At 42.1% G+C, this 25,246-nt stretch overlaps 1 protein-coding gene across 1 annotated transcript in view; it reads left to right on the top strand.

The window, feature by feature from the left end:
- FSTL4 (follistatin like 4) overlaps positions 1-25,246 on the top strand; it is a 408,859-nt gene that overhangs the window by 19,208 nt on the left and 364,405 nt on the right. Inside the window, exon 2 of the mRNA XM_081299417.1 lies at positions 5,963-5,996. Within this exon, the coding sequence (XP_081155543.1) occupies positions 5,963-5,996 (34 nt within the window). The remainder of the gene's footprint in view (positions 1-5,962; positions 5,997-25,246) is intronic.

The following is a 25,246-nucleotide window of genomic DNA, read 5'->3' as shown; positions in this document are numbered from 1 at the left end:
TCATGTTTCTTTTGTTCTACCTTTTTTAGCTTAAATTGTTATTTTTCTAGTTTCCTGAGATAGATGTTTTGTTTAGATCATTTCTTTCCAGTTTTTTATTTTTTCTGTCTAAAAATGCATTCAAGGCTATCATTTCCCTCTACGACTACTTTAACTACATCTTGCAATTTTGAAAATGTTGTAATTCAGTTGTCATTCTGCTCAAAAATGTATTTCCTTTGTGATTTTTTTTCTAATGGAAATTATATGATATGCTTCTGAATCCATGGGTCAAATATTTGGAGATTTTCCTTGTCATCTTTTTGTTACTGATTTCTACTTTACTTTCACTCTAGCCAGAGAACTCCACGTAGTTTCTACCCAATGTTAGTAATTTGAAACTGTTTATGACTCAACATGTAATCACTTTTTATAAATGTTGAATGGACACAGGATGAATCTATGGTATACATTTGCTGGGTCGTGTTTGGTGTATATCAATTAAATAGCATTGGGTCATCATGATGCTTAACTATTCTTTATCCTTATTCATTTCTTTTCCTCTTGTTTGATCAGTCAGTGACAGATTTCTTAAATTCTCCAATCAGTGTTGTGGGTTTTAAAATTTCCCCTCTTAGTTCCTTTAGCTTTGACTTTATATATGTTTAGGCTATGCTATTAGAAGTATACAAGTTTAGAATTGCTATATATTTCTGTAAATTGGCCCTTTTATTATTACTAACCACATGTTTTTATCACCAACACTGATTCTTGCTTTAGTTATATATATACTTTATCTATAACATCTTTCTCTTGGTTGGAACTAATATGATTTATTTTTCTTTTTCTTTCTTTCTTTCTTTTTTTTTTATTCCAGGGATTGAACCCAGGAGCACTTAACCACTAAGCCACAACCCCAACCATTTAAATTTTTTTTTCTTTTGAGACTGGATCTCACTAAGTTTCTTAGGGCCTTGTTAAATTGCTGAGGCTGGCCTTGAACTTTTGATTCTCCTGCTTCAACCTCCCAAGTTGCTGGGATTACAGGCATGTGCCACCATACCTGGCTCTCTCCTACTTTTTTACATCTAGCTTTTATATATCCTTTTGTATCCTTATGTTTATATCTCTTACAAACAATGTAAGTTGGATTGTAACTAATTTGCCAATATTTGTATTCTAACCCATTTATATTTAAGTTACACACACACACACACACACATACACACACACACTAAAGGGAACCAGAAGGAAGTGAGTGTAATATCTTGCACACAGTTTGCCCTGGGATTATATGATTATGACTGATTATGAGTAGCCCATATAAAGGGCAAGAGACCAAGAAACAAGTAAAAAAAAGTTTCCTCAAATAAGCAATAAAGAAGGTAGCTTCAAATAAGTCTCAAATAATGAAACCTAAGACCCCCCAACTCCCCACAAAGGAGACAAAAATGAATCAAGAAAGAATGGCCCTGGTTAATGCAGCAGAGTTTCTGTTTACTCCATATATTCTCGAATAATTTCTATTCCCAAGAATAATTTCTATTCTCAAGTATATCAAGATGATCCACTAATGTTCCATTTGTCTATCAAAGACAAGTAACACCTCTGTGGAAGGCTATAAAGTCATCCCCAGGGCTTTCTATATATAATCTCAGCATCCATACTAAATATGTAAGAACAGCATCAAATGACGAAATTCAAGGAAACAGGTAACAGAAATAGACCCACAAGCTATCTAGATCCTAAAAGGAAGAGATACATGCTTTAGAATAACTATGGCTAATACATTCATGAAAATAGAAAAAAATGCTAAAATGCACCATAAAATTAGAATCTACTAGAAAAGAATTAAATGGAAATTCTAGAACTGAAAATTAAATAAAAGAATTCAACAAATAAATTTGATAGTTGATTCAACCCAACTAAAAATAGAAAAAGTCAAATGAAAGATCAGTAGACAATAACTAGATTGAAGACCTGAAAGGAAAAATAACGAAAATGAAAATATAGAAAAGTGTGTAGAAAACAAGAGATGTGTAGCATAGTGAAAAGGTCTAACAAGCATGCAATTGAAATTTCAGAGTCCAAGGGGAGAAGAAATTGGTCTGAACCATTATTTGAAGACATATTGGTTGCATATTTTCTAAAATCAGTGAAAGGCATCAAGCCAGAAATTGAAAACCTCTACAAACCCCATGCAAAATCAATACAAAGAAAACTATCAATATGTATTCACAGAAAAAGTAGCTGAAAATCTTAAAAATAACGGAGGGTGAGTGATGGCAATAGAGCAGCAGTAAGAGTGATAGCTGACATTTCAGGAGAAAATAATGGAACCAGAGGACAATGGAATGACACCTTTAAAATTCTGAAAAAAATTTTAAAAACTTAGAATTTAATACCCACTGGAAATACAGGTATTCATAAGGCAGGCTAAATGAAGACCAAATAAAGATACATTTATACAAATAAAACCTGACAGAATAAATTGCAAATTATTAACACTAAAAGCAATACTATTAGGGACCTCTTGAGGAAAAAGGAAAATTATTGAGATAAATGCAAGAAGAATGAAGAGCACCAGAAAAGGTAAAAAAAAAATTATAAAGGGATAAATATAAATATATTTTGACTGACTGCCTAACATGACAATAATGCCCTATAATGTAAAAAATACTTGGAGAACTAAATTACATGACAATATGATTACAAAAGGTCAGAAGCTCAATGGAATTGAAACGTTATAATGTCCTAGCACTGACAAAAAAAGAAAAAAAGAAAAGAAAAATTAGTGCTATGAGATTAAGGGTATGGAATCACAATGATGACCAAAACAATGGTGACCAGTTTCCCCTGGGCAGTGGTGAGTTTGGGGATGACTTTTCTTCTCTCCAAATATTGGCCTTTCAGTTCTGATGCCTTGGTTGTTGTTGGGGGCCTTCAAAACCTTTTCATTTATTTTTTAAAAATATAACTGTTATAGTTGTTCTTAGCAGAAGGATTAGTCTAGTACAAGCTACTCTTCCATTCTGAGGTGGAGGTGTATCTCATTTAATTTTTATAATATCATCATAAATAAGTACTGCTAGTTTATTTTAGAATATGGAGTATTATATGAACAGGCTTTAAGATATGATTTTGAGATTTGATTCTCAGTTGGCCGCTGACCAAAATGTAAGACCTTGGTCAAGTTTAACCTCTTTTTTTCTTTTTTAATCAATGTCTGGTTAAATGAAGTGGGGAAAACCTTGAAAGATAAGATGATTCTAGTTTTATTTAAACTATTCCCAAACTTAGTAAAAGGAAAACTGTCAAATTCATAGTACGAAGCTGATATCATTGAAATTCCTAATCTGAAAAAAGGTACACAACTAGAGTTTATGAATATAAATATAAAATATGTAAACCAAACAATGTAAAAACATATGAAAAACCTATCAAACAGATCCAGGAGCACATTTTGAAAAGTATATCCTGACTCAGAGAAGCTAAGTTCAGAAATACAGAGATGCTGGAACATTATGAAATCCACTGTATAAGTCATCATGTTAATAGAGCTAAGAAGAAACTCATGTGATCATCTCCATAAATGCAGAAAAGCACTTGATAAGATTCAACACATATTTTGTTTTATTTTTTATTCAACAAATGTGTATTAAGCATCTGCTCTATTATAGCACTGAGGATGCAAGAGTAAAAAAGATACTGGCTCCATCCCAGCTCTCATTCCAGTGAGGGAAAGAGTCAATAAATAAATGAGTAAGGGAACAAGCTATTTTTAGGTAGAACATACATTTATTTTAAAAACTCAATAAAATGCATATTGACTTCATTAATAAAATAAACATAACTCAGGCCAAAATACTGCATTTTACTTAATAGGGAATAATGAGATTTTCTTCCTAATGTTGGAAACAAGATAAAAATGCTCACCATGTTCACAACACTTAACATTAGAGTGAAGAATTGGTTAAGGCAACAAGACAAGAGAAAGCAATAAAAAGTATAGGAATCAGAAAGAGAGATCAGATCATGCTCTTTGTAGAGTAAATATACAAATAGGAACCCCCCCCTCAAAGAATCAATGGAAAGTCTATTATGAACAATAAAAAATTAAGTGGTTATAAAATAAAAATTAATTGCCATCATTTATACAAACAAAAACCAGTTAGAAGATGTATTGTAGGACAAGATTCTATTTATGATGACAAAAGATATACAAAAAAGACATATTCAGTATATACACAAGGAAAATTATAAAACACTCCTTGATATTATTTTAAAGAACTAAAATCAGTATACTATGGTGATGCAGCCACATCAATGTTTATAGCAGCTCAATTCACAATAGCCAAACTATGGAATCAACGTAAGTGCCCTTCATCAGATGAATGGTTAATGAAAATGTGATATAGATACACAGTGGGGTTTTTCTCAGCCATAAAGAAGAATGAAATTATGGCATTTGCTGGAAAATGGATGGAACTGGAGAACATCATGTTACATGAGATAAGCCGGTCTCAGAATGTAGAGGATGAAGGTTTTCTTCTATATGCCCAAACTAGACCAAAATAAAGGGGGAAAGGGGGAGGGGAACAGCATTCTGGGGTTAATTTGGTTCCTTGGGCTATGTGAAAAGCCACCAGCCTGTCACATGGGTCCTCCTTTAGTCTCCACTCAGGCTTTTCACACATTAGAGAGGTACAGCCAGGGAATATAATTTGGGGGGAAGTCACTCTTCAATGCCTCCTCAGTTTCATCTCTAAGGTTGCCTCCCTCTCCTGACCACAAGAAGATGTTAGGCAAGAATGCAAAGGCCTGAGAGAAATGCTACTAGCTTGAAAGTCACCAGTGCAGAAGGATCTTGGTTGCAAAGGTGAGGAGGTAGCTGGTTTTGCTTCCATGGCCGGCATGTACTTTCAACTTATTCTCAACCTTAAACTTTTTATCCTAAGTTAGCCATTTGTGGTACTTTTTGTTAATGATGAAAACACAGCATACATTTCCAGCCTTTTCCCCTCATTACTTCTCACTGGGGCATTTTCTGCATCCGGAGCTACCCTGCATTATTATCCCACCACCTTCTCTTTTCTCCTGCTTTTTTCTCTTCCTAGTACTGTCCCTCCCATATTCCTGTCTGAAAACCTGTCCATTCTTTAGTGCTATTTTCAAAGGTTCTTTAAAAAGCACTTTTTACTTATGTTTCCAGCTGAATGTGAAATACTGGTATTTATCATGGCAAATCACCCTTTGATTTCTCAGTAATTTGTATTTCTTCTGTAGTTCCCTGTTCAACTGTGAATATTAATGCAGAGACTCTGTTGTACCTGGGTAATTCTGAAACAGTTTGCTTATTGCATTGCACATAGCTGGCAACAAAAAAGATGAGACTGATTTAGGCAGATCTCAGGGCTCAATTCAGTCCAGTGGCATGGGCTGCCTCTCCAAGTTGTCCGTAAGATCCAGCCATTGGAAACCATGAGTTGGGTATAATCAGTTACCTGATGAGTCAGTGACCCAAAACACTGGTGATCTTTGCCGTGACGCCGCAAATTAGAACCTGCTTCTGGTTAGATAATCTTGGACCCTAAAGTACCTACAGACCGGCAGAGAGGTGGTACATCAACCTGGAACAGTATCTGTGTTAACCAGTCCAGATTCCACAGAAGGAAGAGCCTGAAAATTAACTGTGCTTATTAAAAATTGCATGATTAAATGTGTGTATATAATTTATTAATTTATATGTATTTGTGTAAGCCCCCATGGCAACAAGTTGTTTACATTTATAGATGTGTGTGTGTGTGTGTGTGTGTGTGTGTGTGTGTGTTGTGAAATAAGTAGACCCAACATTGCTGCACGTCACATTCTTACTAGCCTGTTCACCTTTTTGTGAATATGTGACTAACAAGAGGTGAGGTATTTTCAAGAATCTATAAATATAAATTATTCTTCAAAAACACAAGTCTTTCTTTTCTTTCAGGAATCAAGAAGCTTTGAAGTCACAAGAAGAGAAGGTAGGGGAAATGCACTTATATCCATTTTACTCTCAGTGTTGACATTTGGGAAGTAGTTTGCTGAAACTAAGATGCACTCAGACTATGGACAGCCCTTTCTTTGAAATTTCATGTGGCGTTTCCTGGGAGCTGAATGCTTAGCATTCGGCTCCAGGGACTCAAGACTGCAGGACAGGTTTGCCTGTGAGAACTATGGCTTCCATCTTCAAGTATCCAAGGTGGGGCCTGGGGAACTGGCTCACTACTGAGCGTGACCATGGTCTCTTAAGAGAAGCCTTGTTTTTGCATCTAATTTGAAGTCATTATTTGGATTCACAGAGCGAAATCAATGTCAATAACAGCAAAAATTGGTTTATAGTTTGAGGTATTTCAATATCTGGAAAGAGATGCCACTGTGAAAAATATTTATGATTAGATTTTTACGGCTTCAGCTCAACTTAAGTAGAAATAACCAATTAATTTTCCCTTTGAAAACGATTCCACAATGTTCTAGTAAGGAACTGACATTCCTCTCGCATGTTTGTTTTCTGGTCTCTGAGGTAAGCATATATGGATGGTAATTTCAGAAATCTTTTAGTGGAAATAGAAATTTCCCTTATTCACTTTCAGTAATAGTCCCTATTAAGAGGATGCCTTTTGTGTGATTTGTGGAATCATTACCAATCATCTCCTTTTTGTGTAGGGACAGGAAGATAAATTCAAAAACCAATGTGAGTTCTTGGTCAGGAGTGTGGCCTTTGGTTTTCCGGTTCATTGCATTCTTCTTGGTGTTACTGTCTCCAATAAGCGTGACAGAATTTTAAAAATATTAGCAGATTCAGTATTGACTCCTAAATCTAGCACACACTCACTGACTGGTTAGTTCCTATGTTAGGCAGCCCAGTGAGAGACAGGCTGGTCACGGTGTCAACACATCTTTCTAGAGCTTGAGAACATAAACTTGCAGTATTATTTATATTGGGCTCAATGGGTTGCTGCTGTCCATGATGCTGAAATCCCAAATCTGAAGGATATGAGTAACCTAACACTACAATTAACTTCCTGTCTCCCATTCCCATTTGCCATTGTCTTTGGTTTTGGACCCAATGTCCGCTGAATAGGGCAAACTGCATTGTGTGGCTATCCCTACCAAGTGAAACTGGATGAAGATGGATGGGACAGGGAAGGATGTTTTCACTGAAAGTTGTGTTCATGAGGGAACAGTGTCCGTGTAAGTTGGAAAAAAAATAGCCTGAATGAGAGAAGTTGACATGAACTTTGGTTTTGAATAATATGCTATTCATGTCAGAATCCCTGAGCATGAATGTTTGGAATTAATTTGCATTAAGGAATCACATATACACTTAACCTTTTGGGAATCTTACTGGAAACATCTCTAATAAAGCTGTGCTTGTGGAAGAACCATATATATTTTCACTCAAAGGCTTAAAATGTCCTGATTTGAACTTATGACTTCAAATCCCCAGAAGAATGAGATTGTCCAAAGGCACTGTCAGTCTGTGCTGTCCTTACCTACAACTTCCTACTCTTTTAGAAGCATCAGCTTTTGCAGCTAGCTGACTGGGTATGCTTTGGGTTTGTACTAGCAAATTTGTCCTGACATGTAAATTTCTTCCTTCCTATTATGAGGTAATGTCATTCTAGCTTGTCAAAGTTGAGTGTTTAAGAGTTCCTGAAAATAGTTCAATGGTTTGATGTCAATGCTTACAACCTGGTAGGCAGGCAGTCAGGAAGGAAGGAAGGAAGGAAGGAAGGAAGGAAGGAAGGAAGGAAGGGTGGGTAGGACCCTGCAGGTTGGTTCCAAATTTTGGGGGGTCTGATAATTCACTGACACATGTTGTAGAGTTAATATCCAGAATAGTGTATGAGTACAAAAATGATAGAGGCACTGTGAATATTGCAGTAAATGATTAATCCTACAAATAGAAATAGATCATTATTACCTGGCGACATGCACTTCAGAGTGGTTGCTGGCTCTGACTTGACCTGAAACAGAAGGAGGAGCAGGTAACTAAAGCCCAGTTCACCAGGCCTAGGAGAGTCTCCAGAAGTCCAGAGAGCAGCCAGGTCTGGAGAGGCAGCCTCCTGAGTAACTCCTGACTCGGGGTAAACACTCCATTTGGGGTTTAGCATCACAAATGGGTGGCCCATGATGACTTCCCACTGTATGACTTTTGGAAACTCTTGACTGTCACCAGTGATGCAATTTCCTTGCCAGCGCACCCCATGTTAATTGTGGTAATGCTGGCATATTTTTGCTGATGGTGTCACCAGTGACGCAATTTTTCCAAAGGAGCCGTCAATTGGCTTGGTGTCGTGGCATTTCTGTATCCTCCTCCCTTCTACTAGTGATGGTCTAAAATTTGGGGGCCAACAGAGGTGAGGCAAAGAACCTCACCCCCCCACTGGCACCAAGGCTAAATTTGGGGGCCAACAGAGGTGAGGCAAGAACCTCACCCCCCCACTGGTGCATAGGCCTATCCACAAGCATGGCTGAATGCTGGACCGGTAGTCAGTGACGGGTTGATCTGATTGCAGTGGATTCAACCTAAGACAGGAGGCTGATGCCTAAAGGTCAGTTTTCCCATGACGGGTAAGAACCATATGTTGAATTGGACAACCTACCAGGCACGGTCCTTAAGCCACATTGCTTGTTGTTTAATTAATCAGAAGGGGGGAGATGCTGAGGGCCATTGCCAAGTAGGAATGACGCATCGAAATTTCCTTGCCAGCGTACCCCATGTTAAATGGACTTGCCTTGGAATTTCGCTGTTGACGTTGCATGTGTGTTTGAGAAAGGTGACCCTGCTCAAGGACGAGGGTGGATCCAGGATTAGGGTGTATCCTGCAGTTTGAGGAAGTATCCCACTCCTTGGGTTTAGGGCGTTCCGGTTTAAGACAAGTTTAAGGCGTTCCCAGTTTAAGACAATATGGGTTTTAGGGAAGTTCGAGGTTGAATATTATTGCTGCTGGGAATAGGGTGTTCCTGCTGCTTGTTCCCGTTGAGTTCTCAGTGAGATTCAAAGGAGATTGGAAAAAAAAGCCTCCTGGAGGAGGTGAATTGGGCGGCAGAGAACTGGGATTGCCCCAGAGCGTGTGTGGAGGCCGGTGTGAGTTCGGGAATAAAGAATTGCTGTTTGAATCTACAAAGCTGTGTGGTGGCTCGTGATTCTGTGCCCAGCCAAGACATTGGCACTTGACAGTCTATGGAAATGGACTTTGGGGTGAAGTGAGTGCCCCATGTGCCTCAGACCTGCTCTCTGCCTTATTTCCCTTTCTTTCCTCCCAGCCTTAGGTGCATCCACAGATCATAAACCTAACCTTCTTGCCTCTGACCTTAAACTGTTCCCACAGCCTCCATGCTTTGTCCTCCATCTCAAATCCACTCCCCTTCAATCCTGCCAACTCTTTCTTGAAGTATGTGGTTTTCCCTAGTTCTTAGAGGTAAGGGCTCCTATCCAGTAACTCATTGCCTAGAAGCAAAAACCTTCCTCTCCATCATCCCCATGTTCCTTATGGCCCTATCCCAGAGCCAGCAATGCTCAGAAATTGTTTCTTGACTTCAGCACAAGCTACCCATCTTCATTGTCTGTGTGGTCTTTTCATCCGGGGCCTATCTTGGTGAGATACAAGAGAGGCACTGAGATCTTTGGTTCTCAAAAGGTACTTTTGAAGACCTTTCTGTGGATATCTGTTAGATATTCCTGGCTGAGGCACTGATGAAGTGCTTTGTGTCCAAATAAGTTTGGTATTATAGGATGTCCTCCGAAAGATAATGTCAAAGTCCTAACCTAGAACTTGTGAGTGTGACTTTATTTGGAATTAGGTTTTTAGCAGATATAACCAAGTTAAGATGAAGTCCGACTGGATTAGGATGGGCTCTAATCCAATGAGTTGCATCCTTAAAAGAAGAGGGAACTTTAGACACAGGCACACTGGAGAATGCCACATGATGATGGAGAGAGAGTGGCTTATTGGCCACCGTCAGAAGCTGGGAAGAGGCAAGGAAGGATTATCCCCCTAAAGCCTTCAGAGAGAGAGTTAGAGTATGGCCCTGTCACCCCTGATTTTGGACTTCCAGTTTCCAGAACTATGAGAAGATAAATTTTTGCCATTTCAGCCAACTGGTCTGTGGAACTTTATTATAGCAGCCCGAGGATACTGATATACTTGGAAAATATTGGATTCAATAAACTTAAGTTCATTTTTGGTCATTGCTTCAATGATGATTTTGCTGCAGAATCTCTCCTGGTTTTTCATATATTAAGTATGACTCTCAACAGGGAATTCAACCAAATGGACTTGTTTGGCTTTGGTGCTCAGGGGTGGCATTCCATGCAGTACCCTTTGCAAACCCTGGAAGACGGAGAGCTTCCTCAGAGTACCCAGGCACCTGAGAAGATTGTATTCCAGAGACTGAGTCTGCACAGAATTGTGAGGTGGCAACAAGGACATTCACTAAGTTATTATGAAGTTTTTAGAGAGCTCTCACCTTCTTCATCTCCCTTGACCTTCAGTGCCCCATGACACAAGCAGAGATCACCTAATGCACAGGACACTCTCCTTCCTTTCCATGTGGACTCTTAGTAGAGATAAGAACTCCCCCTGGGATGATGCCCCTCTGGCACACTGGACTTCACTCACATGGGTGGCAGTTGCTTAAATCCCCTGATTCTGCTTCTTCACATCCAAGCCTAAAGAGTCAGAGGAACCCTCAAAAGAAAGTCTAAGGGCTTTGTAGTCAAGTTAGATTTGATATCTCTCTCTCTCTCTCTCTCTCTCTCTCTCTCTCTCTCTCTCTCTCTCTCTCTGGAACATCAAGGGAGATCTAGTAGCAGAGATAAGGGAAGGGCTACAAGACCAATAGGGTGTCTCCTGGCAGGGTCACATGCGTCCTCAGAAGGGAAGGCCATGGCTTCATGGAAGAGTCTTGTATTCCCCTCCACCCTCATGCCCAGGATCTGCACAGGAGGAGCTGTGGTGGCGGCTGTATCTTTTCTACTTTTCAGTTTAGGTATTTCTAAACCTCTATTCAAACACCTAACATTTAATTTTAGCCTTTTTTTTTTTTGAAGCTTCAGCAAGAGGTGCCAACCTTCCCTCTCCAAGACACTCGCTTTCCACTCTGAGGGCTCCTGCGGAGTGTGACTGCCGGGAGTCATCTGCTCACACCAGCACTTTTCTCTGACTGATCCCATCACGTTGAATTACAGCCATGAGAGAACACTTGAGTGAGCTGAGCAAGTGGTTGGGATAATTCAGACCTTGTCAGCCATCTCAGAGGAGCAGGGGGTGTGTGTTAGCTCCTCCAGATGTCGGTGATTGTGCTGTGATTAGAGGGTGCGAGTTTTAGGATGGGCACCAATGTCACATTGTATTATTCACCCTCCCAAGGATGGCTCACTCGCTCTGGGTTCCAGCCCAGCCCAGGTCAGCCTGGCCTGCTTTCCAGCAAGTCTCTGAGGGAGACTGGGAGAGGAAGTCTTCTGGGAAAAGGAAAGAAGGGAGTGACAGTCACACACACACACAGGCTTGAGTGTCTCTGGTTGCTGGGGCTGCTTAGCAATGCAAATCAAAGTAAACATAACCTGCCAGTCCTCAGTGGGAAGCCAGAGTCTCACTTTCTGAAAACCTTGGAATTAGTCCCTATCTGGCAGCTGCCTCTAATGGCCCCTTTATAGTTCCCTGCATCTGGGTGAACTTCAGCTATCAAGAACTGCATCATGTTTACCATTAATTTTGATTTTGTTTAGCAGATGTTTTCTGGATCTCTCTGTTGCCTGCATAATCCATCTCAGTATAATGTGAAGTGGCTGACTCTTTGGATGAAACAGATTAATAAACTCTTCGGTTCTTTTGAGGTAACTTCTTTAATGACTGCAGATGTAGGAAATTTAAAAGGAAGCCATCCAGAGTTGACAGTGCCTGGGGCAGTGGGTCTTTTTCAACTCAAGACTGCCATCTGGGGAAAGAGATGGAGTTTCCCTCCCCATTCCACCCTCACTCCTAACAGTAGAGTTCATTAGTCACTGGGCTAATGAAGTTGAGCGTGATCTATCTGTGAACACTCCTAACTCTACAGTACACCTACTTGTCCCAAGTTGAATGGGAAGTGGGTGGCACAGCTGGCTGGGGTGTTCTGCTTAAGTAGACTGAGTCAGCATTCAGTGTTGATCATGATCAATGAGTGAGTGGTAGAATCCCACCTCTCACTTATAGTGTGACTTAGGGAACACTACTCAATCTTATCTAAAAACAATGGGGATAGTAATAGTGCAGGCCATTAGTCCCAACTCTGGGTTGTAGAAACCCAACTTACACTGACAGAAGCCTCAGAGGCTCATGAATGTGCAGAATCCAAGGGTGGATTGGGCTTTCAGAGGAGCTAATACAAGGACCCTCACGTTGTCCCTCTCCACCCTTCTCTTGGCATGTTGGCCTCTTCCTGGCCTCTTACAGGCAGCTGCAGCTCTTAGTCCAGCCTGTCCACCAACCCAGAGGAAGAAACCATTTCCCTCAGAATGCCAGCCGAAGAATGCCAGCAAGGACTAAGATCTGCCAGGCTTGTGTTTTGACTCACACACTAAACCTATCACTATGGTCGGGGGCTGAGAGTGGTGGTGGGACAATGTACTGTGATTGGCTGAGATCATGTGTTTTCCTTTGAGGTTTGCAAAATCCCCCCACGCTGACTACAGCAATGGTTTGGTCCCGGAAGGAAGGAAGGATGCTGGGCCGTCATGCCTTCACGGCCTTCACACGGCCTCATGGAGAGGTTGAGGTGGGTGACAGTGCCCATGGAGCCCTTGGCACAGTGGGGGCGATGCTGATGGTGCTCCATGATTTGGTAATTTTCATTATATCTCTTCTCATCCTGCATCTACATATCTGGCAGAGACATAGAGGACTTTCTTAAGTCACCAAGTCCATTTTTATGTCCCTAAACAGACTGACATGCGAATTTGGATGTCATAGCCTGTTGACGTTTTCCATGAAGATTTATCTTAAACTTAGCCCATTCTTATCCCTCTCTTCTGTCTGAGTCTTTCTTTAACTTTCTGTTCTAGTTGTCGCATCACCATCTAGGTCATAATCGGAAAGACCAAACCACCTTCTTCTTGATGGTGCTTTAAAAAACTTAAGGACAAACACAAATGAAACTTCTTCCCCTAGATCATGGCTTTTCTGGGTTCTGGGATCAGAAATTGTCCTCAAGCATCACAGATACAAACTCTTCAATTACTGTATCATAACAGGCTCTGTAATGGTAAGAAACAGCCTTTCCCCCATGGCAGACAAGGGCTCTTCCTTAAGACCAAATGAGGCATACTCCAGAGGGTTCTCCAGCTGCAAACAACTCCCAGTTTCTGTTCCCTGAGGTTCTCCAAGGCCATCCTAATAGGTACCTGGACCGGGAAAGACTTGCCTGAGATAAGATGGCCATAGTGAGCCTGGGTTTTCACTACTATCCTGCTCCTGAGTCCTTTCATCCATGGGCCTTCCAGTTTCTGGATAAGTGACTATTCCATCCTGTCCCCTGGTGAGTTTAGCAGGACTTGATGGTGTACATCTCAGGGCTTCTGATGGAGCCACTCACCCAGGACCACAGCATCATTCATCTGAGGGAGGAAGCCTGGGTCTAGGGGCAGCTGTTCTGCAGTTGGGTAGGTATGAGTCCTGGAAAAGCAAGAGACAAGTCTTTTCTTTCCAGGGTCCCCTGTCCTTGACATATAGGGGACCTGGACACTGAAAAGGTGTTCTATGACTGGCATATCCCGCAGCTAACCAAGTTCTATAAACTCTCCATTCCTCATCCTGGTAAAATCACAGCCATGGGGCGGCTTCTAGGTTGTTTGGCTGTAGACCCCGCAGTTCTAGGACTTTTAGTCCTATCTGCTGTGCTTGCTCTTCTTTCTAATTCCTTGCACGTCTTATTCTCCTTGGGGGTTGACATTGCAATATTTGGAACATAGGTGTCTATCTGAAATTTGTGGGGTAAGAAGTCATGATCCTTCAAGGGTATGAACACTACAGATTCCTAAGTACCACAAAATCAGCTCTTAACAGGATAATGTCATCTGAGGCATATACTCATCCCACCCAAGGCTCAGGGTAGAAGTTGAGGATGGTCCCACAAGATCTGCCGAGGGCCCCCTCCCTGCCCAGGAGACTCATCTTTCTTCTTTGCATTTCTGGCAGAAGTTAAGGTTGCCGTTTGTCATCTTCATTCCTTGCCTGTCCCCCAAGCCAGGAAGAGTTTCCCTGCTTTTCAGGAACCCTTGAAATGCTCTGCTCTGTGTAAACACTGAAGCCCTTTTCAAACCTCATGAAGCTGTTTGCCCTGGCATATTAATGAGCCATCAGCAAGCCTTTGGGGTTAATTATCTGTGACTTTAAAATCATTTGTTTCTGTCTCTGTCTCATTGCTGCCCAGGCACTTTCTTTATTAGGAAACAAAGCGCAGAATCCAACTGACCATTATGTTCTAATTCTCTTCTTGTCACCAAAATTAGTTCATCTCTTAAAAATTGGTAAAAAAAAAAAAAAAGAGAAAAGAAAAGAAAGAAAGAAACCCTGTCAAACCTGCCTTCTCATTGTCTTCATACTGTGTTGTCTCTTCACAGACCTTTAATCTCTGCTTTGGCAGGAGTACAGCTAAAACTAGAAGTAGTCTGCAGGCTGAGAGGTCTTATCTAAATTAGTCGGGCTGCCAAGATTCTCTTTCCCCAGATTGGCCTCACCACTTTGGGGGCTCCCTGCCGCCAATCATTAGCCCTTTCTGCTGCTGGCTATGTGAGGTCTCCCCCGTGTGTCTTCCAGAGTACACACTCTGGTGAAAGAATCATGGTGACCCTGGAGGGCCCTTGCCTGTCAGATGACCAGGGTTGGGAGATCCTCTGTGCTGTGACTCCTAGTCTTTCCTATGTTCCTATTTGAGTTATGCTTCTTGACTACAGCTGCCAATTATTTCCCAGAAATGTTTCAGGGCCTGGGCAAGGAAAATTTTGCACAGGGTTAAATGTTATATAAAGGCAGATGAGGGGCTGGGGATGTGGCTCAAGCGGTAGCGCGCTCACCCGGCATGCGTGCGGCCCGGGTTCGATCCTCAGCACCACATCCAACAAAGATGTTGTGTCCGCCAATAACTAAAAAATAAATATTAAAAATTCTTTCTCTCTCTCTCTCTCCTCTCTCACTCTCTCTTAAAAAAAAAAAAAAAGGCAGATGAGCCTGCCCCGAGCTCCCCAGGCAGTCAGGGCACATGCACCATAGAAATGAGCAGGTGGGATGGTCACTGGCTTGGTGGAATATTGACAGTGACCTACAGTCTTCCAGGACGAGCGAGGTTGCAGCCAGCAGCAGAAGGTGTGGGCAGGTGTCTAAATGCAATCAGCATGATCAGATGGTGCACAAAGCTGGTTTACCTGTGGACCAGATTCCACCTGCCCCGTCCCGTCCTCTGGAAGCCACAGCTTCTCAGCTCTTTCTGTGGCCCTCAGTTGCCCTTACCGCTTCACTGCCTCAAAAGCAATATCTGGGAGCCTCGTTGGACAATGACTGTTTGAAATGTAGAAATAACTCCCATGGGAAGTGGCACAGTTCTTAGGGTTTATTGGTTGCTAATGGAACTTCCCTTGAGTTGGACTGAGGTCGTTTGGTGTGCAGGGATGCCAGGCTGTGTTCAACTGTAGCTGAGTCAGTTGAGAAGATGCATGAGTATCCTATGGACAGAAAGTCTTGCCTGTGTGCCCACACCATGGCTGGCCAACTCTCAGGTGGGTCCACAACAGAATGTGAGAGAAGTTGCCCAGTATAAGCAACTGGGAGCCTGAAGGAGCAGCTCCTCTGCTGTTCTGGTGGAGGTGAAGCCTCAGGGTCTTTTCTCTAGAGGATGCTCATCTTGGCAGGGGGTCTCCTTTTGACCCTCAGTGGTGCATTGTGTCAGTGGTGACTTTTTTTATTTCAAATAACAAAACCCAACTGAACTAGCTCAAAAAATAAAAAAAGAGGACTTATTGCACGTACATAATTGGTTAAGCAGGGGCGAGGGATGTTGGCTCTAGGCACAGTTGATGTGGGACCCAAAGATCTGGATTTTCTCTTCATTTTACCCCTCTCAGCTGACTCCCTATAAAGTGTGCCACCATCCCACCTCAAAATCCCAAGTGAAGAGCAATAGCTTCTGGTGTGCTATTTCCCACAAAAGTGCAGGGCTTCTGCTCAAGTCCTGTGTCTCCCCCCAACCCCCAATCAATGACTAGGGCTGGGGGATGCCTTATGCTGCTGGGTTTAGGAGTTGTCAGCATATCCTGACCTGAGAAGGTAGCTCCTTAAGTCACAATTGGGACTGGGTCTGAGAAGGGGACATGGAAACAGGAAAGTTTAAAAACAAAAAAGTCCTTGTGCATATTACCAGTTACTTTATCATTTTGCGTTTGGTGTCTGTTACTCGCTCCACTCACCAAGGGATTGTGAGTACCTCCAGGGTGAGTTAAGATTCAGCAAACCTTCCCCAGTCCTTCGGGGGAGGGTGTTCTCTCCCCATCCTTAAAGAAGGAATCCAAGGCCCAGGGATTAAACTGGTGACTTCAGATCACAGAAGCTTTCAAGGGAGGGTGAGTTTGAACCCAGATCTTAGGGGATAATTTCAGGACACTTTTTTTTTTTTAATTCATCGCGGCTGCCTCCAATGATTGGGTCTCCTGTTATCCTGTCCCCTGTGAAGGACACAGGATGGCAAGTATGAACTGTCCCTTTGGACCTCCTTCATGATCTCTTCTCTGGCCCTTTAGCCAAAGCATATAGGATCAAAGGCGAAGGGGCAAATTCTTCCACTCATGGTGGCTTCTGTTCCTCCCTTAATGGTAAATTGTCAGAAAATTTTATTTTCCATTTGTCCTAAGAGATCCCCTTCTTTATAGGGAAGAGGGCAGGGGGCTCACTGGGCTGGCTGCTTTGAAGAAAGCATCTGGGGACTGGGGGCAGGCAGGGACTCAGGCTTGGAGTGGGGCCTTCCCCATAGCCAGAGGGATCAGGACCCAATTTTTGAATAAGCAGTTTTCCATTTGTCTGTGTGTGTGTAAGACAATTTGGGAGCCAAGGGCTCCCTCCTTTAATATAAATTCTGTAGATTAGAAGGTCCTTAATGGAAGCATTTTCACAGTCTCTTATTCAAGCGTCATCAACGCCCTCTGTGACAGGCATTGCTGATCTAATTTGTAAATAGAAAAAAAGGTTGGTGGGGGGAGGTACTTTGAACACTATAGGAACGTGATCAAAGAACTAACACAGGCTTCATGGGGGGGGGGGGCATGCAGGAGACCACACATCCTCTGTGGAAATGCCACAAGGTTTGGACCATTCTGGTTAAAATGTTCAGGTTCAAAAAGTGGACTCCTCCTTCTGCCGTTGACATGCCACAGGGTTGGGGGGACCTGCAAAGGAGCCCTGTCTCATTGCTGCCTCCACAGAAAAACAGAGACCTTCAAGTTCAGAAGAAATGGACCTTTAAAAAATTCCATAAGGCTGGGAAATGAGTTGTGGGCATCCAAGTGCATTTCGATCTGTTTGTTTTACTAATTTTAGTGTTTGCTTGTTCTCTCTCTTTTTTTGCTGGAAGCAACATTCCTCTCCAGCTGCTTGGCTGCTTCATTTGAATTTCTATCCTTTAAGGGAGCCACTGCATATTTGGACACAAAATGGGAGTCCTGTGGCTAGAGGAGACATTTATTTGTTAGGGTCAGATCCAATCTCACGCTTAGAAACCAGCTAAAAATAAAATGAGTTGAGGTTTGGGTTTATTAATTTTTTTTTAAAGACAGTAGGTCTATAAAGCTGTCTAGCATATCATTTATCCCTCTTTATGCAGAACTTAACAGAATATCTTATACTTGGATGGTGTTACCAGGCTGCTTTTTGCTTTCAAAGAGTTTCTCATCTGTCCTCTCATTTAATACACTCAAGAAAACCTGTGTGTGTGTGTGGTGGGGGGGGGCAGGAAACAAAACCAAAAACAAAAGAAAACTCATGAATCAGGAAGAGTGAATATGTTATCATTGGTAATTGGTGGAGGAGGACATTGATGCTCAGAGACAGCAAGGGACTTGACTCACATCACGCAGCTAATTGATGTGGAGCTGGAGCTCATGACTGCCAGTTCTGTCCTCCTCCCCGTAGGCTTCCTCTATAAACATGAGCTTATGATAGAAGTTTTCAAATTAAGACTCAATGGGAAAGCACACCGTTTTTAGTCCTGTTTTGGTTATCGTAAAGGTAACTTTTCCCATCTGTCAATGTAATGATCCCATACCTTGGGGATTCAGAATAGTCAAACTGTGTTTGGAGGAAATAGTATAAGTTAATCATTTTTCACAGTACCTTTCTGTAGTGAGCTTTAATTATCACTTGACATATTTCATGGCTTAAAATGATGACAGTTTAAAATAGAGCCAGTGAGAGCCAGAAAAATCCATCCATTACCATGTGTCAAATGCTGTATTCGAGTAACCCCCGAATTCAGATGCTGCCTAGATAGACCGCTCCACAGTCATTTCTGATAGCTACAAATGTCCTTGGGACTGAAACCAGATCTAAGAACTCCATTCTGATTCTGCTGCGACCATCCACAGGTGCTTGGCTGAGGCCAGACCTGTGGTATCCTCTCATTTAATACACTCAATGGTACCACATTCCGGACGCTGGAATGTGTGCTCCCCCATCCAGACCTCTTCCTGGTCTTCTGCAGCACTGCTAATGAACAAGATAATTCATGTGAAGTGTGCTTTGCAAGGATGAAGGAAAGCCATGCAGACTACAAGGTGACAGATGTCTCCCAGTGCCTCTTGGGAAATTGTACACCTTTCCAAGAAGAGAAAGTAGCACGGCAGCTTTTTGTTGATGTCCTTGTGGTTCCCTACGTTCAGCCCCATCTGTGTGTTGAGGAAATAATTGAATAATTGTTTCTTTCCCCCAAGAGATTTCTGGAAGTTGGAGCTGTCCGGAGCTGACCTGTCTGTCCAAATTTCACATTTCAATTTGGAGAGTCGTGGGAGAGCAGCAAATAAAGCCATCTCAGAGGTGAACATGCTGTTTGACACATATTAGCTTGATGCTTATCCACTGCTGACAGCAGGATCCAGTAGGACCTGGGTGTCACAGGTCAGAGACACTTAGAATGTAGGGAGAGACATGCCTGTGGCCAACCCTGTGCAGGTGATCTGAGAGAACCCTGGATTTGCAGAGCACTCTAGTCAAGGTGTCCCTAACATCCCCACACCCACTCCCCAGGTTTTCAAAAGGTCAGTCCCATAGCGGGTCTTCATGGTGTACCCTATGCACAGGGCAGCCTTCCTGAGTGCTGGGCATGATGGTGACCAGACCCCTGTCAGGAGTTCTGGCCCTCTTCTCAGCTCCATCATTCATGGAACCGTTCCAACAACCCAAGCCCAGATGGAAAGTCCCCACAGGCTCACAGGCTTGAATGGGTGAAGCAGTTGGTCTGAGGTTTCATGACGATGAGTAGCAGAAGCAGACGTGAGCATCTGAGCCAGTTCTTAGGCCGCTGGGCTCTCTTCCTTTCTTTCCTCACTTCCTGCCTTTGAAGAAGGTTTCCCCTCTCTCCAGGATGGCACAGTGTCCAATGTAGCCTGGATACTTCATCACCATTTCCTAGTGATGGGAATTCTGGATAACTGAATGTTCTAGCCAAGCTCTCTGTTATCATTTCTACATATTTTGTTTTCTTGCCTTAGAGGAGAAGAAAGTACCTGCCCTTTTGAAAGCCTGTGCCACAAGCCATAATTTTTGCCAAGTTAACTTATTTTAACCGTAGTTCAATGTGGCCACATAGCATGACTCCTGTCTTAGCAATGAGAAAACCCAGGCTTTGAAAGGCTTAGTGAATTGGTTGGCTGTACATTTGAGGTAGCTCGTGGCTCTTTTGCTGATCTTACTGTCAATAAACATTCAGAGTCCTTTGAGGGAAGGTCTTCCTGTATCTATCTCACTGTTGTGTCTTCCCTAGGACCCTTGTCCTGAGGACAACCTTGGCTTTAAGGGAGTCTGCAAGGGTCTTTTCTTTTCTTTTCTTTTCTTTTCTTTTCTTTTCTTTTCTTTCTTTCTTTCTTTCTTTCTTTCTTTCTTTCTTTCTTTCTTTCTTCTTTCTTTCTTCTTTCTTTCTTCTTCCTTCCTTCCTTCCTTCCTTCCTTCCTTCTTTCTTTCTTTCTTTCTTTCTTTCTTTCTTTTTTTCTTTCTTTCTTTCTTTCTTTCTTTCTTTCTTTCTTTCTTTCTTTCTTCTTTCTTTTTTTTTTTATGGCAAGGCCATTTGTAAAGGGACTGTCTTGAAAAGCTTAGGGATCACAGACATGTCTATAGCAATGCCTGATGGAAAACAGAGGGAAATGGAAAAGGAATGTCTTCCTAGCAGTCACTGGGAAGCTCTGCTGCAGAGCCTTGGAGTAGTGGTGGGGATTCTAGTCCAAACTGTGGGCCTCTGACAAACCTAGGCTTCCTCTCTCCTCTTCCTCTTCTTCTTCTTCCTCTTTTTTTAACTTAATTTTTTTTTTTTTTTAATGATTCTGGGATGGCACCCAGGACCACATGTGAGCTAAGCAAGCAAGCACTCTACTGTTGTGCTTCTTCCCTCCCTCTGAACCACAAGACTCAACCTCTCTCACGCCCCCTGGAGGACAGAGGCAGAATTCCATTTTGTGGCCAGGTTACAATGGCAGCCTTGAAGTGGACTCTATGTTTGGAGCCCAGGGAATGAGTAGCAAGAGCAGAAAACTGCCCAATAGTGCCTTGCCCTTTGCCCTAGGAGTGCTGGGAATTTTGTGGTTCTGCTCCCATGTTCAAGGGGCCAAAAAGAGACTTTTGCCTACACTGCCTCTCCTATATGATGTCAAAACCTAAAAGGTATTAGTTACATACCCTCTTTCCTTAAGAATGCCCTCAAAGTCATTTTGGGGCCTTCAGAAGTTGCATAATTTCTACTAAACCACATCATATCCTGCCTGAGGAACTCCCCAAGCCTGTGTGTCTCTTTGTAAGGAAACTAACATGGGCTTCCCCAAGACCTCCGAACCTGATTTCTGTTCTGTATTTGTTTTATTTTTTATTATTTTATTTGTTCTAATTAGTTATACTTGATAGCATAATGCATTTTGATTCCTTGGACACAAATGGAGCACAACTTTTCATTTCTCTGGTTGCACACGATATAGAGTCACACCACATGTGCAGTCATACATGTATGTTCCTAGGGTAATGATGTTCATCTCATAATGATGTTCACCATTTTCCTACCCCCATGTCCCCTTTCTTCCCTCCCTCCTCTTTGCCCAGTCAAAGTTCCTCCATTCTCCCCACATTCCCCCATTATAAGTCATCATCCACTTATCAGAGAGAACATCTGATTTGGGGGATTAGCTTACTTCGCTTAGCATGATATTCTCCAGCTCCATCCACTACCTGCAAGTGCCTGTATTTGTTTTATATAATAAGACTCCATCCAGCAGCCCATTGACCAGATACAGCCTGCAGCCATATTTTGTTTGACTTACAGTGTTGGCCTGTGGACATTTTTTTTGGTGTTTATATCGTAATTCGACTGAATTGCCATCATTTTAAAATGAGGAAATTTTACATACATATCCAAATTTGCATATTATCTTGGAAAGTGAGATACCTTGGCAACCCTGGGCTGATTCAGCCTCAAAGCAACAATAGGCTGAAGTGACAACAGCCATGTCCTTAGAGTATGCATGCTCTGCTGTTGGCCACCGTCCACACCATTCCCTAGTGTATCCCTGATACTGAGACCAAGTGGTAGACGTGGTTCTAAATATAAACCTGACCAACTGGAAATTCCTAAAGCACCACATTCACTAAATTATCTGTGTGGCCTTGGGAGGCATTTGAGTTTCTGCTCCCTATTTTGCACTCAGGTCTAGAATGTGACCATGACGGCACAGCAGAAGTAGATGTCAGTAAGAAGAAAGCAAGGGGAAGGGCAGCCGGGACGTTTAGCATGAAGGCTGAAGCAGTCCTTATCTACTGTGATAGTCGACTTTTTATCAGTGTGACCAAGATACCTGACAGGAACAACTTATAGGAGGAAAAGTCTTTTGGGGCTCATGGTTTCAGAGGTCTCAGTCCAGATGAGATGGATACTTTGCTCCGAACCTGAGGTGAAGGAAAATATCTTGGCTGAAGGGCCTGGCAGAAGAAAGGCACTCAGCACATGTAGCAGGGAAGTAGAGGAAGAGAGAGGGGTGGGAAACCATAAGCCCTCCCAGAGCCCACCCCAAGTGACCTACTCCTGCAGCTAGGTCCCACCTCTCAGTAGTCCATTCGGCCCTCAAATGGATTAATCCACTAGTGAGATCAGAGCCCTGTGGCCAATCGTTGCCTAAAAGTCCTGCCTCTGACCCTTGCTGCTTTGGGGACCATATTTTCAACACATGAGCTTTTGGGGAACATTCCAGATCAAATCCATAATACCTACTCAGCCCTCCTCGAGACTCTCTGAGGATGCTGCTGTCTATTTTGTCTTGGTTTGGACAGCTAAAGCTTCCATCATGCTATCTCAATTTCTGATATTTATTCCTCTATCTGTAAGCATTCACTCTAGGCTATAAGTTTGCAAGGGAGCTCTGGATTTGGTAATTAATAAGTGAGCCTCCTTAGGTCAGCTATGTGTCTTTAAAGTGGAGCAGTTCCTTTAAGCATTTAAGACATTCCATGTATAGTAGTAATTACTTCCCAAAGATATTTCCAACTGATATTCTGTTACATCTAAATATACATTTACAGGACTCAGTAGACCAGAATAGCTCTAATTTATGTACTTTGGTTCAATGGGTTTAAAAAAATACATTTTTAAAGCACATTTTTAATCTGTGTGTGTTTATCCCAAATATGTTGTTTGGATCCTCTGGAATCAGTCACATGGTGTTAGAAAAATATTCCACATGGTGTGTTCTCTGAGCTGATTTAGAATTTAATGAGAGATGACATCTCAGCCTGAGCGTGACTATGGATAACTTTGAATCTGGGCTCACAAGTGTCCTTCCTAGAGCTTAGAGGAGCTTATGAATTCCCTCAGTGTCGTTTTCTTAATGTGCAAAACTCAGCTGATAAACAGTCACTGCCCTGGTGTGGTGAGAATTAATGCTTGCTGAGTACAAGTATTGTTTTAATAAAATAGTCTTAATTATTTGCTTTGTACATTTTCTGCTTTATTATTTTTATTATTTCTCTTGCCTCTGTAATTGGTAATTATTGAATTCCCATTATTTCTTTATTAGTCATTTTATAAAAGCTATCTTGTGATTTATCCTTCCTCCCACGCTTGCTTTTCCCCAAATGTCATTAACAGAGGCAGGAGGCGGGTGCACGCTGCCTGACTCTAGCGGAGCTGGTGGTGCTGTGAGCAGTTTTGTGCGGCTCGCCCTTGCCTCCGGGATTGATCATTTCCAATTACTCGGCTGCTGTGCTGTGAAAGGACTTATATGAAGCCAGGGAGGTTTATTAGAAAAACATTGTAATAGTAAAGTAAGAAGGCAGGATTACCAGGGTCTGCATGGGGGACTCTAAGTATCTTCTCTATAGGAGAGAAGGGCAAATGTGCCCTCCTAGCTGGGAGCAGGCGTTGAAAGTGTAAATGACCGCATCATGTGGCACACCATATAAAAGGGTAAGAAAATCATCATTTGAACGTTGCAAAGAAGCCAAAATCCGTTATGCCTGTGAGTTGGTGCCTCTGTGACATTTCCAGCCACCATTACCTAAGTACTCTCTCCTGATTTCTCCTCCAATCTCCCTCATCTCCTATCATGTTGGATGTATCTCCTATCAGCCAATTTTTCAGAGTAGGTTTTCAAAATTATATATTATACCTATATTATATAAGTATCCGGAGTATGATTCAACTTACCGGCTATGTACTTTGGGGAACTGACTTTATCTTGGCCTTGGTGTTCTGGCCTCTGAAATGACGGTAATAATTTCATCTACCCCCATGTGACAGTGGCATGGATTAAACCCACATGTGAAAGCTTAGCATAGCACTGGACCACTTTCTGAGCAAGCCCTATGTTATCCTGCATAGTTAACTATTTATTATTCACCCACATTTGGAACGGGGCGGCCCTGGGGTTGTCTTCTAAGTGTGCCCCCAGTACTGGGAACTAGTGTATCTCTGGGTGAGCACTTGCTGAAATGCATTGGTTCAGGAAGCCTTGGATTTAAGCTGGCCAAATTATTTTCTTTCACCACAACTAGAAAATCGCATTTATCCACTGTTTCAGGAAGAATAGGCACTAATAAAGTGAAAACTCTGGAACTATTTGTGCAGGGTGTTTGTTTGTTTGTTTCTGGTTCTAAGGAATCTAGTAGAAACCTTAGCTGACTCTTCCACTTAAAACAATTTAAAATCATAGATAAAATATTTAAGCAGTCCTTTAAAGACATCAGTGAGAAATCAGGAAAGTGAAGAATTCCTAAAAAGCCAGAAACTCAGAGATAGTGGAAAATCTGGGCTCTATAAGAATATTTTCCCAGTGCAAAAGACCTTGAGCTTTAATTTTTATGACCTCGAGGGGTATGGGGGACAGGAATTAAGCCTGTAACAGATGGGTCTTTTAGAAATCCTCCTCCACCTACAGTGGAGACTCCAACAGACCCCAGTAGGCTCCATCTCCAGCAGAAAGATGAAATAGAAATAAACATGTCCTGTCTTCCCTCAGGAAAAAAGTGAAGGAAATTGCCTACGTCCAACCTTGGTGCTCAGCCTAGGTAGGGATAAGAATCTCTTTCCTGAGGACAAAACCCACAAGCTGAATTTCCAGCGGAATTCACATGACTGGTGTGAGGAAGCCCCAAGCCAAGAATGAAGTTCAAATCAGTCCTGATTGGAAATGTTCCTAGGCACCTAGTAAAGCAAACCCAGATCTTACCCAGAACAGCCCCTCTCCAACACAACCTCAAATGATTTTGATGCTCTGCTAGTCAGGGAATATGATGAGCTCACAGTCAAGATTCAAAAAAACAGGAAAGCAAGACAGCAAAGTAAGAGCCAGCAGAAATGGAACTAGAAAGTCTTCAGATATTAGGATTAATAGATACAGAGTTTAAAAATACGCATAGTCTGATAAAAATAAGACCGGTGACTGAAAAGATGAGCAAAGGAAAAGGCTATCCTAAACTATCTGGATGATTGGAAAAAAAATAGCCAGATAGAATTTCTAGAA

Source organism: Spermophilus citellus (assembly GCF_964194105.1).
Source record: "Spermophilus citellus genome assembly, chromosome: 1".
Classification (NCBI taxonomy): domain Eukaryota; kingdom Metazoa; phylum Chordata; class Mammalia; order Rodentia; family Sciuridae; genus Spermophilus; species Spermophilus citellus.
This window is presented reverse-complemented; position numbering and strand designations above follow the sequence as displayed.